The sequence below is a fragment of the Grampus griseus genome, assembly GCF_964374135.1.
Source record: "Grampus griseus genome assembly, chromosome: 20".
NCBI lineage: Eukaryota > Metazoa > Chordata > Mammalia > Artiodactyla > Delphinidae > Grampus > Grampus griseus.
The window spans coordinates 16564218-16584482 of NC_139014.1; the positions used below are offsets into that span (position 1 = coordinate 16564218).

At 36.1% G+C, this 20265-nt stretch overlaps 1 protein-coding gene across 2 annotated transcripts in view; it reads left to right on the top strand.

Moving 5' to 3' along the window:
* NSF (N-ethylmaleimide sensitive factor, vesicle fusing ATPase) overlaps nucleotides 1–20265 on the top strand; it is a gene marked incomplete at its 5' end in the record, with an annotated part of 157261 nt that overhangs the window by 93456 nt on the left and 43540 nt on the right. For both annotated transcript variants that reach the window (XM_082678887.1, XM_082678888.1), the window contains 5 exons: nucleotides 7248–7413; nucleotides 8486–8560; nucleotides 8746–8933; nucleotides 15340–15435; nucleotides 18870–19026. In XM_082678887.1, the coding sequence (XP_082535013.1) occupies nucleotides 7248–7413; nucleotides 8486–8560; nucleotides 8746–8933; nucleotides 15340–15435; nucleotides 18870–19026 (682 nt within the window). The remainder of the gene's footprint in view (nucleotides 1–7247; nucleotides 7414–8485; nucleotides 8561–8745; nucleotides 8934–15339; nucleotides 15436–18869; nucleotides 19027–20265) is intronic.

Sequence of the window (20265 nt, forward strand, 5' to 3'; positions counted from 1 at the left end):
TTTATTCCATATTTTCCTGGGTTTGAAGATATCTACTGATTGATCGATAGATATATACCCAAAATGCGCAGGAGCCTCTGTATGTAACTAATTGTTCATCAGTTGTCATGCGTGAAGTTGTACACTGATTCTACATTTCAAATACATCTCTCATAGATTATAGCTTATCATTACTTCTTGTTCTTCTACTTGCGTCGTCAAGACAATACTTGAAGAGTTTTTAAAAAAATCTTTGGCTTATAATTTTGTTGAAGACGGGATGGACACCAGGCACTCCATAATTGCAAAATATTTTTATTTTTAGATTTGTATACACCTTTTAGAATGGCCAATCTAATTTTTTTTTTTTTTTTTTTTTTGCGGTACGCGGGCCTCTCACCACTGTGGCCTCTCCCGTTGCGGAGAACAGGCTCCAGACGTGCAGGCCCAGCGGCCATGGCCCACGGGCCCAGCCGCTCCGCGGCATGTGGGATCCTCCCGGACTGGGGCACGAACCCGCGTCCCCTGCATCTGCAGGCGGACTCTCAACCACTGTGCCACCACGGAAGCCCCAATCTAATTTTTTTAAAGTATCGTTTTAACTTTATTTATTTATGGCTGCATTGGGTCTTCGTTACTGCATGTGGGCTTTCTCTAGTTGTGGCGAGCACGGGCTACTTTTCCTTGCAGTGCGTGGGCTTCTCATTGCAGTGGCTTCTCTTGTTGTGAAGCCCGGGCTATAGGCTCATGGGCTTCAGTGGTTGCGGCTTGCGGGCTCTAGAGTGCAGGCTGAGTAGTTGTGGCGCATGGGCTTATTTGCTCCACAGCATGTGGGATCTTCCCACATGAGTAATGATGACATAATTTCTAGAATTTTGAAATAGTATAATATATCTTAGATTTATGAAAAGATCCAGTGGACCCATACAGTAATTGCAAGATAGAGTGAGGTTTTTTTTCTGTTTTTAAAAAAATATATTTTCCATTTTGTTCCTGTGGAATACTTCTAGAAAAAACGTAGTCATGAGATATCAATCTTTATAAATAGTTAAAACTGCTTAACAGTGAAAATTAAAAACTGAAATTGTTTTTCAAGTGGACCCTAATGGTATACTGAGGATTAAATTATTAGGTGCAGGTGAGAAGCATTTTATAAAATTTGTTGTGATAGTTTCCACATGGCTGCATAGGTATCTTTGGTGCTGTTTTTAAACTTGCAGACAGTTTAAGTATGACACTATTAATAATAAAACTGAGTTGGCAAAGAATTTCTAGGTAGATATTAATCATAGCCAGCTTTTTCTGATATACTTTTCTCAATCCTTACATCCAGAAAGGCTTGGTATATTCGGTTAATGACCCCATGGAGAGTATATATGTGTTACATAATAAAGAAAAGCATCACCTCTGTGATTCTGGACAGTCCAGGCTGACAAAGATGAACACTTGCATATAGGTCAAACTAGCTAAATATAGAACAGCCATTTTCCAAGGCTGTTGCCAGGGGCTCAACAGCATCAGCTCTGTTTCTATGGGGGAAGACTTTGCAAATGGTAAGAACAGAGCTAGAAGTCAGTGAGTTGAAGAGAATTGCATTGTGGAACTTTAAACTCTTTGGTAAAGGGTTTATTGATAATTCAGCTATATTAATCTGTGAACATTAATCTTGACATCTTCCTTACCTGATTCTTAATTTATTGCAGTAAGAACTTGCCTTTATTTAAGTAACACACCTGTAGAAATTGATGTTATCATACTCAGTAGGTTGGCGGAAGGGACCTGATGACAAGTCGTAAGATTAGCAAGGTTCTGAAAAGGTCAGAATTGTACTGAATTATGGTTAGGGAAGATTGCTCCTGTGATCATTAAATCAAGCACAGTATCCTTATTGTCTCTGGCTTCCCTTCCACATAGATGATTTTTGAGGTTCGACTGAGAAGGAATAATGATTCCAGTGGTAACGTAAGGCACATTGATAGCAAAATTCATACATTATAACAGCTTTTTGTTTTATGCTGTATTGACAGACAACTTTGAATAAAAATGTTTTCTAAAAATAATGTAGAATCTCACAGCTTCTTAGTCACAGACAGGAGTGTCCTAGTTTTTCTTTGAAGACAGCAAGTATTAATGCTCTACTATATAGAAGTGTTTGGCAAAGCTAAGGTTGTAGTTCCAATTCTTCATTCTCTGTCTTCTCTACAGATGGAAAGGTGAATAGTTTTTGGTGTTGAAATTTTTTTAAGCAACAAGCTATCACTTATCAGACATCTGTTCAATAATTATGACAGTAATTGAGAAATAAAGTTAATTTTTTCAGGTTTTAATTTAGTTTTAAAACAATTGTGGAAAGAGAACAATTTGTAAGTTATGTTCAGGAAAAAATATAATGAAACTTAGTTAAATTTTGGAACCTTAATGAACACATGAGTATCATCTTGCATAAGAATGCATTAAAGAATGAACAGTACTCCAAATAGTGAATAATAAAATGTAAGTATTATAAGATACTGTATCTATTTTTTGTTTATTATTATGAAGTAGAACTAACTTTTCTGGTGTACCATTTTATAGATTTTAACATGTGTATAGTTTCATGTAACCACCACCAAAATCTACATGCAGAACATTTACATCACCCCCCAAAATTCCCTCATGCTGTCCCTTTGCTAATAACTCCTGGTAACTACTGATCTGTTTTCCATCCCTATACTTTTGTCTTTTCCAGTGTCATATAAATGGGATCATAGTATGTAACTATGACCAGTTTCTTCTTTTTCAGACTGGCTTCTTTCACTCATCATATTGCCTTTGAGATTCATCCAAGTTGTCGCATGTATCAAACATCCCTTTCTACTGTTGAGTAGTATTCCATCTTATGGATGTACCATAGTTTGTTTATTCACTCACCCACTAGAGTGCATTTGGGTTGGTTCTAGTTTGGGGCAGTTATGAGTAGAGCTGCTATAAACCAAGGAGTGGAATTGCTTGATCATACAGTGTTTTATCTGTTTTTTATTTTTTTTAATATATATTCAGATGTGTTTTAGATCCAATCCAATTTCCTTCAGGTCATTTTTAGAACTGTTTTTCTTCCTACTTCTGATGTAACATTTCATCTTTTATCTTTGTCATGTTTGCTTGATCCTTTTTCCTTTGGGTTGCCTTTATTGGAGTCATCTTCTGGTGTTGTAGCCCAGAATCTGTCTTGCTTTTATATGCCTCCAGCTTAATTATATGATTCATCTTCTTACAGAATCTAGTTTGCTACTATACTCTTCTTTACCAGATCTATCTTTCTCACCTGTTTTGTTCAGTTTATATCTTATTCTCTGGAGGACATTTCTAATTAGATGTCCTGTTAACTCTTTAATCTTCTTATGGTAGAAACTTAAAAAAAAATTTTTCCCTTCCATCTTTTCCCTTCTACAGCTTTCTTATCATAACTACAAGATAATTTCTTACCTTTGCTGTTACTTCCCCTTCTACTTGCAGGCAGTAACCAAACCTAGGACTTGGCTTTTTAGTCATCACTACTCCCATCACCAAAACTCTCTTACAGATTCTGTTTACCTCATTTACATACCATTGTTTCTCACTGACCTTCCAACTACGTATTTCTCCGTTTCCATCCTAAAGTCAGGATTAAAATCATCTTACATAAAGAGCATTCTGCTTTTGCAAGTGTGTGTGTGTGTGTGTGTGTGTGTGTGTGTATGTGTGTGTGTGTGAGAGGGACAGAGAGAGAGAGAGAGTTCAATAGAAAGGCCTGCTCCCTGTTGTGATAGTACTATAACTTTTGTTTCTCACGTTAGGTAAATTTTATTATCCCTTTTATAGGGCCTGGATTGCCTTTTAGCCGTTTGCTCAAGTGGCCCTGCATGCTTCTAAATTCTTATCTGTTAGGCCCTCTCTTTCTCCTTCTGCATGTCTTTGTTCAGGAATAATTTCTCACACCCCAAAACAAGTGTACCTGTGATTTAGGAGGACACAAAGTTGTATTTGCAGGTAATATGATTGTCTACTTAGAAAATTCAAAAGAATCAACTAAAAAAACTTAGATGTTAGAAGAAAGTTAAGTAGCCAGATATAAAATAAATATACAAAAATTAATATTTCTTCATATATACTGTTTTTGAAATATAATGTAAAAATCCCATGCACAACTGCAACCAAAAAACATAAATAGTTAGGAATGTTATGAATGAATTAGTATGACAAAAAGTACAAAACTTTATTGGGAGATGTAAAAGACTTGAATAATTGGAGACATATTCTTAAGAACTGAATGTGCTATAAAGATATTAGTACTTCCTAAACTGATTTAGAGATTGAATCTAATTCCAATCAAAGCTTGGCTTTTTTGTTTATTTTTTACTTTTTTTGTTTGTTTTTCATTGGAGAAAGTTGTTTTTGCTCTAGTAGAATGATTCTAATAATCGTCAGGAAGTAAACATGGTTGAAAGTAGCCAAGACAGTTATAAAAAAGAAGAAGAACGTGTGGAGGGTAAGAGCTTGCCCAAACCACTGCTATGGTCCATAGTATAGGCTGGAAATAGTCTAGCACATATGAAAATATAAAGCCTGATAGAAATGGCATCTCAGTCAATGAAGAAAAGTTTATTTAGTCAACAATATTGGATCAGTTAGTTAACTCTTTGAAGAATTACTTGGATTCTTACTTCACTTGTACCATATACAAAAATAAAATTCCAGATAGACTAAAGAATTATATGTAAAGTAAAAATTTACAAGAGAAGAAAATGTAGGTGACTACCAGTGTCTGTAATGGGAGAGGATTTTAAGGATAAAAGTAATGGAAAACATCATAAAAATAAAAATTGATAATGTTGGCTGTTTAAATAGTAAAAATACATTTTTTAAAACCCTTCCATTTATCAAAAATATACCATAAATAAAATTAAAAGACAAATAGCAAACTGGGATAAAATGTTTATAACAAATATAATAATACCCTTAATATATAAATAATTTTTATAAATCAATAAAAATTATTAAATCCCAACAGAAAAATGTACAGAGGACATGAAGAAATAAGAGAAAAATTATCAGTGGTAAAAAAAAATGATTTTAAAAAGTGCTAGCCTCGTCAGTAATTAGACAAATGCCAATTTAAAATGATTGAAAAATACCATTATTCATACATCAAGTTGATAACTACTTTAAAAAATTTCTAGTATTCATTACTTTCGAGGATATACCAAGATAGTCACTGTCATATACGATGGTAGGATTGTTACAAAATGATAAAAACCTTTCTAGAAAAATATTTGAAAGCCTATTTCAAGAGCATTAAAATACTCAAAACACCTTTTAACATAACAATTTGCCTTCATGAAGTAATCATACATATTGTCAAAGATTTAAGTATAAAAATGTTCATTGCGGGCTTCCCTGGTGGCGCAGTCGTTGAGAATCTGCCTGCTAACGCAGGGGACACGAGTTGGAGCCCTGGTCTGGGAGGATCCCACATGCCGCGGAGCAACTAGGCCCGTGAGCCACAACTACTGAGCCTGCGTGTCTGGAGCCTGTGCTCCGCGGCAAGAGAGGCCGTGGTAATGAGAGGCCCGTGCACCGCGATGAAGAGTGGCCCCCACTTGCCAAAACTAGAGAAAGCCCTCGCACAGAAACCGAGACCCAACACAGCAAAAATAAATAAATTAATAAACTCCTACCCCCAATATCTTCTTTAAAAAAAAAAAAAGTTCATTGCAACAACTTCTTGATACTAAAAACTTAGAAATTGTTAAATATGTGACAGTAAAGAATTAATGTGGAGTAGGGGAATTAAATTGTGAAACCAGTCATATGATGAAATATTATGGAGCCATTAAAACTCATAATGTATAGCTGTATTTATAGACATGGGAAAGGGCTTAAGATAATATCTGGGCTGGAAAAAAGAGATACAAACTTTTTATGTAGTACCAAATTAATAATATCAGTTATTTCTAGCTAGTTGAATTTTGGATGATTGAGATTTCTTTACATCTTTTGGTATTTTTTCCAAGTTTTCTATAGTGATCATGTATTTTGCAATTAGAACCCAAAATAACAATTTTAAATTGTTTTTAAAAAACAGTTAATGTTCAAGAGAATGCAAGATGCAGTGAGTTTCCAATTTTTAATTAAAATAAAATTAAAACAAATAAATCTGCATTAACAGCATTTATCTTTAAGCAACATAATATAGTTTATTTTTAACTTATTTCTATTTGTTTTATAACTTTTGCTCAGTTAACATCTAATACTTTCATAGTAAAATTTTTAAGTCTATTTAAAAAAAAAATGATATCCTTGCCAGAGTTTTAGTGAATACCAACCATATCTAATCTTGAATCTCATTATGCCCATCATTTATACCATCCGTATGTTGTCATATTTAGGTTATGTTCATTTTCACCTGTTTTGTTTTGCTAATCCCTAATGGTTTTTGTTAAAAAAAAAAAAAAATCTCTGCAATGCACTTCCCCCTTTGGTTCCTAACAAGAGGCTTAATTACTTAAATATAAATTGCTAGAAGGTCCATGTTAACTTAACCTAGTGAACTATTGGCATTTAAAAGTATTTGCATCTATTAAAAGTTCAAAATATATAAACTGATTTCTTTTAATGATAACTCTATATCTGACAAAGTAAAACAAATCACTATGTAGAAGAAACAGCATCTGCTTGACCATGTTCTTTTTATAAACTTTGTCTCTGTTCTCACTTTACTGTTCAGAAGAAGCAATCTGTTTTCATACGATATAACTGAATATGAATCAAGTTCAGTATCTTCTCCCATTTGCCCAATTCCCAGTCTACCTCTGTGTGGAGTTACTCTTCAGCTATATAGTGTGACAAATATTAAACTTACTGCTTTGGGGGCTATCCTCTCACCAAAACTCAGGGAAAATGGGAGGGAGCTGCCGTTCATTGACCTAAGAAATGCTTGACAGTTCTTCTTTCAAAGAGTGAGATAAGAAATGTGTGTGAATGAATAGTTAGTTATGATGGACTATTCATTTTCATCAGTATATAATGTGTGTTTTCGTTTTATGTCTATTAAATATGAGGTTCTGGAATGCCTTTTCACTTTGCAGAATTCTGAGACTGCAGTTCCAACACCTTTGAGAGGGCAGCAATCATGATTATACTGGCTACATTTATTAGTCAAAAAGCGCAAAAGCTTTGTTTTGCTCTTTTGATTAGTTTGTTTAATAATATATTCAAATTATGATCTTTAATGTTATTTCTTTCACTAGCTTGGTGCTAACAGTGGTTTGCACATCATCATCTTTGATGAAATTGATGCCATCTGCAAACAGAGAGGGAGCATGGCTGGTAGCACAGGAGTTCATGACACTGTCGTCAACCAGTTGCTGTCCAAAATTGATGGGGTAGAGCAACTAAACAACATCTTAGTCATTGGTATGTTTGCTTGGTTTAAAAAAAAAAGGTACTATGATTTCAAAAACATTAGATACTTAGGTTCTGAATTCAGATTTGTGTAGCTTGTAATTATACTATTTTGCCAGTGTTTCCAAATTAGAATCAAGTGATATTGAAGAATTTCACTATTTTAATGTCTAGCCTTAATAGGACAAATGAAAAATGGGTTTTAGTGACTCATGGCTTTTTTTTTTCTTTTAATAAAACTCCTCTTTTTTTAAATTTATTTTTTATTATTTTTGGCTGCGTCGGGTCTTAGTTGTGGCATGTGGGATCTTTCGTTGCGGCACGCGGGCTCTTCGTTGCGGCACATGGGCTTCTCTCTAGTTGTGGCATGTGGGATCTTAGTTCCCCGACCAGGGATCGAACCCGCGTCCCCTGCATTGGAAGGCGGATTCTTAACCACTGGACCACCAGGGAAGTCCCAACTCATGGCTTTAAACTTATAGTTAACAGGTGAAAAAGGCTGCACGATGTAATGCAGTGGTTTTCAAACTGGGTCCTGTAGGCCTCCAGGAGTCCTCAGAGCTACTTCAGGGTCTGTACGGCCAGGGTTTGAGCTTCAGATCATGCATCCCTATTATAACTTATCTTTTTAACTGCTTTATGTACTGAAGTTCTTCTTAAGATGACTTTGAAAACAAAACAAAACAATAATTCTGCCGTTTATGAAGGTTGAAAACCATTGGCCTACAAAAAAGAGAAGGGATGTTGGGGTCAGACAGATCATGTTCACATTGCCCCTCTCTCACTTTGATAGTTTACTTACCTTCTCTGAACCTAAAATTTTCTTTTTAAATATGTGAAGATTTCATTACATTTATATTCCACTGGCCTGTACAGTAGTGAAATACTAAAGCAAAGTCCCCAGGTATTTTCATTAGGTCGAGAACAAATGATATTTTTGAAAATGATTGCTTTTCTATTTGACTTTTATAAAATGTCCTCTTAGCTTGTCAGGGAAAATGCTATTCTTACACATACTGAAGGGGCATTTTATCTTATTTTTGAATTCTGATAATTTGTTTGTTGTTTTAACAACTGTGCTCAGGAATGACCAACAGACCAGATCTCATAGATGAGGCTCTCCTTCGACCTGGAAGACTGGAAGTTAAAATGGAGATAGGTAAATAGATCTGTCACTGATTGGGGGAGGGGAGTGTAATTAGAGTTCATTAGCAGGAGCAAAGTCATATAACTTAATATTTGTTAGAAAAATTGTATATCAGAAGCAGGTATTTACACGCTTGAGTACCTATAAGAAAAACATTAAGATTATAATAATGTCTATTTTATTTTCAATTTTATCAGGCTTACCAGATGAGAAAGGCCGACTCCAGATTCTTCACATCCACACAGCAAGGATGAGAGGGCATCAGTTGCTCTCTGCTGATGTAGACATAAAAGAACTGGCCGTAGAGACCAAGAACTTCAGCGGTGCTGAGCTCGAGGGTCTGGTGCGAGCAGCGCAGTCCACTGCTATGAACAGACACATAAAGGTCAGTGAAATCAACTACCATATATTAGGAGTCTGCAGCCCTGTAAATACCATGCCAGTATTCTTTCTCTTTCCTTTTAAGCATACTAAGGACTAGGGTAATACTGACTTTTGATGGAGAATAGACATGGTAAAAGGTATAGGGATTAATTGTCAACTGCTAAATCTTCCGAGTAGTTGGAAAAAAGATAATGGTAGCATCTGCCCCATGGTAACCACTGACCCATTTACCTTAGGTTGCCACCATTTGATACAGACATGTGAAGATGAAGATTTTGAAGAATTTTTTAAAAATTTGTGCTGTGTTGACTTGTATCATGACATAGGAAGTTGGATTTTCTACATGCTAGAATTACGGGGGCTGCTTCATTAAGTAAATGTATTGAATACCTGCTATTTTCAAGGTATTAAGCAGGAGACACAAAGATAATAAAGCACGACCTTTTCCCACAAGGAGTAGAGAGTCAGGGAAATGGATATGTTTGCAAATTAATACAATAATGTTATTGATACTTTGGTAGAAATACAAAGGATACTTTCATTTTGGTAAATAAAATTTGATAAAGTGCATTTGATCCTTTACCATCGCTTCTCTTCAGGTTTTACTTATCACCTGTAGTTAGATGACTCCCAAATTTATGTCTCATCTCTTGAAAGTATCTTTCTCTCACTTTCAGATTTATACCAAATACCTCTACCTGGATATGTTATCAGGTCTCAAATTTAATATTCCAAAACCAAATTCACTTTTTTGTTGTTGTTTTTTCTTACTACTTTCCTTCCTGCTCCTACTTCCCTGTTTATCCCAATTTCCCAAGCTTAAAACTCCAAGATTTCTACCACTCTGTTGTGTCCTATATCAAGTTATTTGCCAAATTTTGTCAGTTCTATCTTGGCAGTATCTTTCAGTTCTCATTGCCACCACCTGTCTTCTGTTTGATTAACCTTCCTGTTTCACACCATTCTATTCTTCAGAAACTTTCAGTGACTCACCATGATCTACAGAACAAAGTACAGAAGTCTTAGTCTGGTCTTTAAGGTCCTCTTAGATCTGACCCTAAATTGGCCTTTCCTGATGTGTTCCCAGTTATTCTCCATACACTTTATAAATTTATTTATTTATTTATTTTATATTTGGCTGCGTTGAGTCTTCATTGCTGCACACGGTCTTTCTCTAGTTGCAGCGAGCGGGGACTCTCTGTTTTGGTGCCCAGGCTTCTCATTATGGTGGCCTCTCTTGTTGCGGAGCACGGTCTCTAGGCTCATGGGCTTCAGTAGTTGTGGCTCATGGGCTTAGCCGCTCCGCAGCATGTGGGATCTTCCCAGACCAGGGCTCAAACCTGTGTCCCCTGCATTGGCAGGCGGACTCTCAACCACTGCGCCACCAGGGAAACCCTCCATACACTTTAGCCAAACTAAAATATTGAATATTTACCAGTCATCAGATATTAATGTATTTTTCTACTTCTCTGCTGTTACCTCTTTTTTTTTTTTCTTCACTGAGAACGTTTACCCTCTATGTTTACTTATCTTTTCAATACCTGGCTCATGTACCACCACTTTCTTCAAACTTTTTCTCATTCTCCCTTTCAAGAATGGTATGTTCTGTTCCTTCTTGAACTAGTAGTGTATCGGAAATTCCCTGGCGGTCCAGTAGTTAGGACTTGGTGGTTTCACTGCGGTGGCCCAGGTTCAATCCCTGGTGGGGAAACTAAGATCCCGCAAGCCACACAGTGTGGCCAAAAAAAAAAAAGAAATAGTAGCGCATCATTTACAATACCTTCTGTTGACTTTTGATCAGTGGATTTATCTAGCCTAGTGTGTGCCAGACACTGTACTAGGGGTTAATGCTCCAATTGCCTACCCTTGAGCAGCTCACAGTCTAATCCGCCACATGCAGTAATAGAAAGTACATACGGGGTAAGGAAGTGAAAAGGTGTCAGGTGTGGTCAGCTTGTCGGGTGAGAGGAGCCTTCACAGAGGAATTTCTGGGTGGATATGTTTCCTGATGGAGTCAGGCATTTTAGGTAGAAAGAACAAATATGCAAAGGAACAGAGACACACAAACAGCATGGTGTGTTACAGTAATTCAGTACTGCTGCAGCATAAAAGGTAGGGAAGGGGAGGTAGAAAGAGACGTGGGGGATAAGTCAGGAGGCTAAAGCAGGGGATGGAGCACAAAGAGCCTTTTATACTGTGCTAAGAAGTATGGACTTCTTTTCTGTGAGTAGTGCTAAGCCATTGAAGAGTTTTAAGAATAGCAGTGACATAGTGTTAAAACATAAGCTCACTCTGGCAGCTTTGTCGAGTGGAGTATTTAGGGGAGTGAAGTTGGTGACATAAGACAAGAGAGGGGAACTTGTATAACAATTCACACAGGAAATAGTAAAAGCCTGAACAGTCAGGTTGAGTATGTTTTATTCGGGTATACCCTGGCAATGGTTTTAAACCAAGGGTCGGTAAATTGTGGCCCATGGGCCGTATCCAGCCAACCACCAGTTTTTATAAATAAAGTTTTTTTGGAACACAGCCACCCTTGTTCATTTATGTATTGTCTGTGGCTGCTTTCATGCTACAATGGCAGAGTTGAGTATTTGCAAAAGAGACTGCATGGCCCACAAAGCCTAAAATATTTACTATCTGTCCCTTTACAGAAAAAGTTTGTCAACCCCTGTTGTAGACTTTAAGTCCACATCTTATTCATTTCTGAATCTCCCACAGTATTTCATATAGGTCTTAATACTGAGAATATGGTAGCTGTTTAGTAAATATTTTTTAAATTAGTAAATATGTATTCTGTATCAAACTCTATCTATAAGCCATAATACCCCTACATGATGGAACTGACTTTGTTCTAGCTCAAGAATGCCATAATGGAAGAGGCCACTTTAGACAAGATGGTAAACCTCTTTAAAATACCGGAGGCCCAGTGGGGAGGAGGATACTAGTACTACTGCATTAAAACAAAACAAAAAAAAATTGAGAATGCCAAAGGACTGGATAGTGTGGAAATACAGTATTGGGTCCTTTATAGAATGGACCCATTCATTTCATTCATCCATTCTTTCTCCTTGTCGTAAGAAATGTCTTAGAAAAAGTGATGGTGACTTCAAGAAAAATTGTATAAATGATGTGAAAATTGCTCCCCACCATACCGATCTTTCACCTCAGACCACATCAGTGCTTCTTGATACTATAATCCACAATAGCTAGTTTATTAGGTATCAGATTTTTCATATGCATTAGCCACTGGATTTTTTATCCTATTTAGTCATTTGTCATTTTTATCACAATAATCTTATCCCAAAGTGTCTCTAAGCCATTGTCAAGAAACGTGCTTTCTTTAAGCATGTATTGGATTTATTTACACACGAGGCAATGAGAAACGGTGGAAAAATCACAAGTTTTGTAGTCAGAAGGTGTGGTTATGTGTTACAGTTCTTCCCACTTTTTTTGTTTCTGATTTGTCAAGGGGAAATAACTACCTATTTCATCAAGTTTTTGTAAAAATGAAATCAAATACTGTTTGTGGAAGCGCCTCAGTTGGTGTAGAACTTATACACAACATTCATCTGTTTATTATGATGTTCTTTGTTTGTATTATAAAAAGCCATTATTGGGAATTCCCTGGCAGTCCAGTGGTTAGGATTCGGTGCTCTCACTGCCAGGACCTGGGTTCAATCCCTGGTCGGGGAACTGAGATCCCGCAAGTCTACTGGCATGGCCAAGAAAAAAGCCATTATTAGTGTTATTTTGCTTCCTTTTCAAAAGAATTAGGTTTAAACAAAGTCAGGTGAAATAAACTAAACAAGTCTTCCCTGTTAAACTGTTCTTTCAGGTTTTTTGAAGCAAGTGGAAAATCCAGTCATGAACACCTGATGTGCATGTCATTTGTGCTTGAATCCATGTTTGTGGTCAACTAAAATTCATGTGACATTTGGTTGTTTTTAGCTTGAAAGGAATTTCTGCTTCAGGTAGAGAAGATAACACAAATTTCTTCTGCTCTAATATGTTGTAAGGAAATAAATTGAGGACACACACACACACAAACACACACACACACTTTATAACTGAATCAGCTGATTTATGTTTTCAGAATTTCAATAAAATTCTTTTTTATTTTCTGTAGAATTTTGAATGATTAAGGTCATTCTACCCTTAATTTAAGAGGAATGATAAGAACTTTGAAAGGTCAGATTTAAAAGGTTATGAAATTTAAGTGTGACCACTGGATATTTGCTAGTGTTGAAATACAAGTTTATTAGTTTCTGCAGGTATAAGCTGAAAGATGTTGCCTCTTCCATATTGATTAGCTGTTATAAATAAAATGCAGAAAAAATCACACTAATTCAGACAAATAAGAAAAGGTTTTCTGAATGAATAAAAATTCAGAATTGTAGATTTTTTTAAATAACATTTTGAGATTTTGACAAAATAGTAAAATAGTAAAAGTTGGCCAAGAGAAGTCCTTAAACTTATTTTAATGAATAGGTATGAAAGGTTTATCATTGTAGTATTGATTACTTACAATTATGTGACTTCTGAAATTCCTGGAGTGTCTAAAAACAAATTGTTCTAAAATAACTGTCCCCCAGCCATCTTAATTCACTTTAATCCATTGGGTGAGTCCTTTCTTAGTAGTAAAAATGCAAGGTTCATACCAGCTGCAGTCCTGAAATCTGTCATTTTTTTCAGCAAATGCTGAAAGATAGACAAGATTTTCCCTTCATATTGCTATATGTTTCTGTCATTTGAATTCAGTTTCACTCTAAAAGGAAATCATAATAGTATTTCATAACACTGTTATGAAGATGCTTGCCTGTGCCTCCCTGTGTACATACGAGAATCATTTTCTAGGATAGATAGATAGCCAGATGGATTTTTGAAGACATGGTTGCATTGTCTTCTAGTTTCTAGTGTTTATTCTGGTTCCTTTTACAGGTGACCTGTTTTTGTCTCTCAAAAAGGTTCTAGAAATTTCTCTTCACCTTCGGTGTTCTGATAGTTTACAACACTGTGTCTAGACAGATGTGGGTTTCTTTTCATTTACCCTGATCACTCATTGAAACCTTTAAATTGCAAAGATACACCTCTCTTCAGCCGGAGAAATTTTTTTTCTTCTGTCTTTTATTGTTTTTTTCTCTATCATTCTTTCTCTTCTTTCCTTCTGAGACTCCTCTTAGATCAGTGTTAAAACTTCCAGATACATGTTCCATGCTTTTTAACCATTCTCTCTCACTTTCTGTCATTTCATGGGATTTGGGGCAGGAAGGGAGACAAATAAAAGTGTTCTGTTTGCCATCTTGATCTAGTTTTCTGACAGAGTTCTTTTTGTCCCATAAGGCTGAGTTTTACAGAATGTTTGTCATTTTATTTGTCTCAGCAGTCCATTCCTAAAGGAACATGACTCATATTTTATAATAACCTTTGGAAGGTTGATACTGCTTAACATGCTTTGGTTTTGTAGTCAGATTTTTTTGAAGATATGTTTTTTTAAAGCCCATAGTACCATTTTAAAAATTAGACTCACTTGCCTTGTGCTATTGGGAGTGAGCCCAGTCACGTTAAAAAGTGTGTTGGTATCTCAATCATTCATCAGGTCCAGGCAGCTCCAAGTGCTGATAAAGGCCTTGATGCTTCTCCAGATGTCTGTTCTAAGTGGTAGCTTCAGGTGCAATAAGCAGAATATTTGGAGCTGGCACATAGATTCTCAAGCAGAGAGTATGAGTAAAAATCAAAGTTGTAGGTCCTTGGTCTCCTAGGATAATGGTTCACAAACCTGGTTGAGCATCAGAACCACCTGTGCACTTTATAAAAATGTAAATGCATGGACCCTCTGCTGGACCTTTTAAATCAAAATCCTGCAGGGTGGGGCTGGGCATCTGTATAAGTATGTAGGGGTGTGTGTGTGTATATCTTTAAAGACTCTAGGCGTTATTCTGATAGGCAGCTGAGGATGAAAACCACTGTTTCTAGAGACCCTCTCTATATAGTTTCTCCTCCTCGTGCCTCATTTTGAAAAATAAAAACAAAAAAAAACTCTATCCAGTGTCCTTTGGTAAAGATATGTGATAATTTACTTGACTGGTACCCTCTTCATGGACATTTAATTTGCTTCCAGTCTTCGGCTATTACAAATTACTCTAGTAGATATCCTGGTACATATAACTTTGTGCACATTTGTGAGTATATTCATGGGATAAACACCTAGAAGTGGAGTTGTTCAGGCAAAAGGCATAATATATGTATATGTAGGTGTGTGTGTGTGTATGTATGTTTGTGAATTTGAGAGAGATTTTTTTTGTCTGTGGAAATATGCCTTTTATATCCTCAGGTGTTATATTCTTAGGCTGAAAATATTCTTAAATCTTGGAAGTCCTTAACGTTTTGTTTTCATTTCTAATCAGGCCAGTACTAAAGTGGAAGTGGACATGGAGAAAGCAGAGAGCCTGCAGGTGACAAGAGGAGACTTCCTTGCTTCTTTGGAGAATGATATCAAACCAGTGAGTATGAATACTGAGTGATGTATAAGCCAAAAATAATAATAATAATTCAGGGGAAAAATAAGTGCCATTTTACTCAATATTTTGGAAGGTTATATCACGTGTAGTTTTTAAAAAATCATAAAATCTCAGTACTGGAACTGTCCAATATAAGAAACATCTGTTCAGTAACTCTGATGGCTGGGTAATTAACCAAGACTTACTGAAATATTTCTCATGATAGGGAGCTCACCATCTTGTAAGGCAGACCATTCAATTTTGAGACTTTCTAATTATTCTTAAATTGTTTTGAACTAGAAATAGTTTTCTCATTAGTTCTTATATAATCTGAAGCTACGGAAACCTAAATTCATCCTAATTCATCCATCCTTCATATGTTAGTTATTATGTTTAAAAGTAATTCTCATCTCCTTTCTCTCTCCCTTTCCCCACCCTCCTCCAAGGCATCCCTTTTTCTTGCTCAATACCTCCAGTTCCTCTAACTGCTATAGTTTCTAAAACTTTTAACCATTTTCAGTGCCCTTTTTTAAAAAGGTGTCAATTTTCTTAAAATATACTCAAAACTCAGTAGTCATAGTTGGAGTTTTAGAATACATTATAAGGTCATTAACCCATTTTTCTATAAAACAACCACTCATGTTTGAGTAACCATTACTTGGAGTCCTATATTAATACAAAAACAAATTGTAGAACCTTAAAAAGGTGTGTATGTTGTTTTTCTTTCTTCAATGGACCTTGGGTGCACAGAATTGGATTAACCTTAATCTTTAATTCATGACATACTGTCATTAGTCTACAGCGTGTAAAATAAAATATGGTATGTATTGATTTTTTGAGACTTGCTATTTTATTATGTATTTTATTATCAAGTCATCTATATGATTGTGCTATGCCTCATTTATTTTCATTGCTGGATAGCCTTCCATTGTGTGACTAACACAATTTGTCTGTTTTCCTGTCAATGGGCAGTTGGAACATTACCAGTTTTTTGTTATTACAAACAACTGCTGCTAAAGCATTCTTGAATGAGTTTCTCCTAGATATATGTTTAGGAATTAAATTGCTGGGTTGCTGGGTATATGAATGTACAATTCAAACTAAGACTTTAAAGCTGTTTTTTTCAGTGGTTGAACCAATAAACACTTCCCCCAATAATGTAAAAGAGATCCTGTTCTCTGCATCCTATATAACACTTGGTATTGTCAGACTTACTTTTTGCCATTCAGTTGGATGTAAAATGGGATCACATTTTGGTCTTGATTTTCATTTCACTGATTACCTGTGAAGTATTTCTCCATATGTTTATTGGCCATATGAGTATCTTCTGTGAGATGCCATTCATGTGTTTTGCCTATTTTTCTGTTGTATTGTTTATTTTTATTTGATCTGTATAAGTTCTTTATATATCCTTGATAATAATTATTTGTTGCAAGTATCTCCTTTAAAGACAAAAATCAACTTGTTTTAGCCCATCTGCTTTTTTAAAAAATTAATTAATTTATTTATTTATTTATTTTTGGCTGCGTTGGGTCTTTGTTGCTGCGTGTGGGCTTTCTCTAGTTGTAGCGAGCGGGGGCTACTCTCTTCGTTGTGGTGTGCGGGCTTTTCATTGTGGTGACTTCTCTTGTTGCAGAGCATGGGCTCTAGGCACGTGGGCTTCAGTAGTTGTGGCTCGCGGGCTCAGTAGTTGTGGCTCGCGGGCTCAGTAGTTGTGGCTCACTGGCTTCAGTAGTTGCGGCACACAGGCTCTAGAGCGCAGGCTCAGTAATGGTGGCGCACAGGCTTAGTTGCTCTGTGGCATGTGGGATCTTCCCAGACCAGGGCTCAAACCTGTGTCCCCTGCATTGGCAGGCGGATTCTTAACCACTATGCCACCAGGGGAGCCCCCTGTCTGCTTTTTTATGACTATTCTGACTTTTAACTGACTTTTCAAAAGTTACTCAGCAGTGGAAATGGTTTAATCTTTTGCTGTTATTATTTGTAATAGTTACCAAAAATATTAGAGCCCAGCCTAACTGATCTATCTTAAAATTTTTTCAAGGCAGGTAATTTGGCTACAAGGAAAGGGGCAACTAACATAACTTAGTTAAGTAAGCAGTAACTTTTATTTATTCCAGGGGTCTGGGGGATAAAACAAAAACTGAAATGACAGGATAAGTAAGGATGACTCATACATATTATATAGCTTGGGAGGGTCACTGTTTTCTGGTTCACGTATCTCAGCTCTGTTAGACAAAAGCCAGCCAATCTACATATTTCCTACAACAGCCTTCCAACCAGTATTTATTAGGCTCTTCCTTTATAACTTTTTACACAGCCACTGCATTTACCATATTCAGACCAGGGAATAAGAACTTTACTCTGTACTCAGGAATCAAAGCACTAGTGTATGCAAGGACCAAAGAGTGGTCTGAAAAATGATTTGGTGGCAAAGTAATAGAGTGATGAGACCACTGTATACTGTTTATAAACAGTATTACAAAAGATGACTTTCTGTTAGGTGCAAGTTCTAAAGAACTGTTAAAGTTATTCCATACATTGGGGAGTGAAAATTTGACTTTAGGATTGTGATAATTTTTTTAAATTAGAAATTGTCAAGCTATATGAGCTTTATATTACATTGGGTTATATTTTCCTACTCATTTTTTCTCCTGTTAACCTTGTGGAAATGCTATTCAATTAAGTAAATAAGTACTAAAGTTTTTAACTACTTTTGGTAGCTGGTTTGATGAGCGTTACAATTTGAGATTAGAAGTTGAAAATGAAAAGGGTTGTGATTTATGCCCCCATATATAGTACAAATGAAATGATTATATATAGCAATTGCTTTTCTTTCCTTTCCCTAACCCTTCAATCTTCATTACCTCTGCTCATTTCTAGCTCGTTCTAAATCTTACATTTACACACACACTTACCTTTTGGTGCGATTCGACTTATACCCCCTACCACCAAGCGTATGTGGACAAGATCTCCTCATTACCATTTCATATTTCCATTTTAATATCTGACACCTACAGTCAGTGTTAGGATAGTATCTTTGTGTGCTGAGCCAACTGTTTCTAATTTCTAAATCCATATTCTCTCTTTCTCTTTGCTCTTGACAGAAGGCCACAACCCATGTACTCCTTATAGAAACAAGCACGTTGGAACATACCCTTTCTCAGGGATTGCGAGGGCTTGAGCCCTCACAGAATCTGAGCCTAAATATATTTTTTATTCCATTAAGTCACGTGAAGCAGTTTTTGCTCCAATTGGGTAAAAAGTTAAATGAGAAATTATAAAAGTTTTTTTTTTCTTTTCAGGCTTTTTATATTAATATGGGATATTGCTATAGCCCTAGCATGTAGGAATTATTACTCATCCTTTATACCTTTAAATATTTAATTTTTAATACTGATGCTGAAAATGCTTTAAACTGTCCTTTTCCTTCATAGGCATTTGGCACAAACCAAGAGGATTATGCAAGTTACATTATGAATGGTATCATCAAATGGGGTGATCCAGTTACTCGAGTTCTAGAAGATGGGGAGCTGCTGGTCCAACAGACTAAAAACAGTGACCGCACACCATTGGTTAGCGTCCTTCTGGAAGGTGAGAAAAAATGATGTGATAGCATCAAAAGCTGAAAAAAGAAAAAGAAGCACTTTTACAAAGCCATTTAGCACATTCCAGAAAAATGAATTATTTTCAGTTCTAAACCTGTTCATGATTTGAAAATAGCAATCCATTCTGTGTTCCGATATTGTGCACAAATTTAAATCTTCTTGGGTTAGAATGTTACTAATGAATGATAGCAACTAGTTTTCTTATAAGATTGTATCTAAATTTCTATGTTACTTAATAGACTCTATGATACCACATAATATTCAATTCAATTAAAAAAATATTCACTGAGTATTTACTGTGTCTTAGGCATTGAACTGGTTGCTGGAGACACAAAGACATTCACAGAGTTGAGTCTGGTCATGAAAAAAACCATGTAAACAAATACCTAACTACCATGTATGTGTGTAAGGGTATGTGAATGCAAGTCATTTTGCCCAGGGGTGGTCAAAGAAAGTGTTCAATTTAGATTTTGTGGATCAGTTAGGATTTTACCAAGTAGACAAAAAAGGAAGGACATTCTACCAATTATTTTTTATAGTTATAATTAGTAGAACAACAGAAAAGTTCAGTGAGTCCACATGACAGGGGAATCCAGCCCCTTCCAAAGGGCTAGGGGTGGGGGCTCCCTGAGAGAAACACATTCAGCCAAGACCTAAAGGACGAGGAGAAGCTGGGCGTGCATAGTAACTGCGGAAGATGTTCTAAACAGAGGGACCAGCGTGTGAAAAAGCCCTGGGCTGGAAGGAGACTGAACCAGAAAGGGAGATTGGCTAAGACATGAGACTGAAGAATTAGACAGGAGCCAGTTCGTGCAAAGCCTTGTAGACCATGTTAAGGATTTAGACTCTGTCCAGGGGGCAGTGGGGAGCCATTTGTAGGATTTTAAGCAGTGAAGTGACATGATCAGATTTATATTTTCAAAACGTCATGACTGCTTTGTGATAGAGAAAGGATTAGAGTGGCGAAAATACACAGGAAAGACCAATGGTGAGAAGCAGTTGCATTAGTTTTAATGAGAGCTGATTATGGTTTGAAGTACTGTAGTGGTAGGAGAGATGGAGTTATGTAGACCCTTTTGAGAAATATTTAGGAGGGAGAATAAAAGAGACTTTATGATAATTATAATAATGATTAATTAATTATTAAGCATAATTAAGCTAACATTCTTTGAACTCTTAACTATTTGCCAGTCAGTCTACTAGCACTTTACATATACTTTCTCAT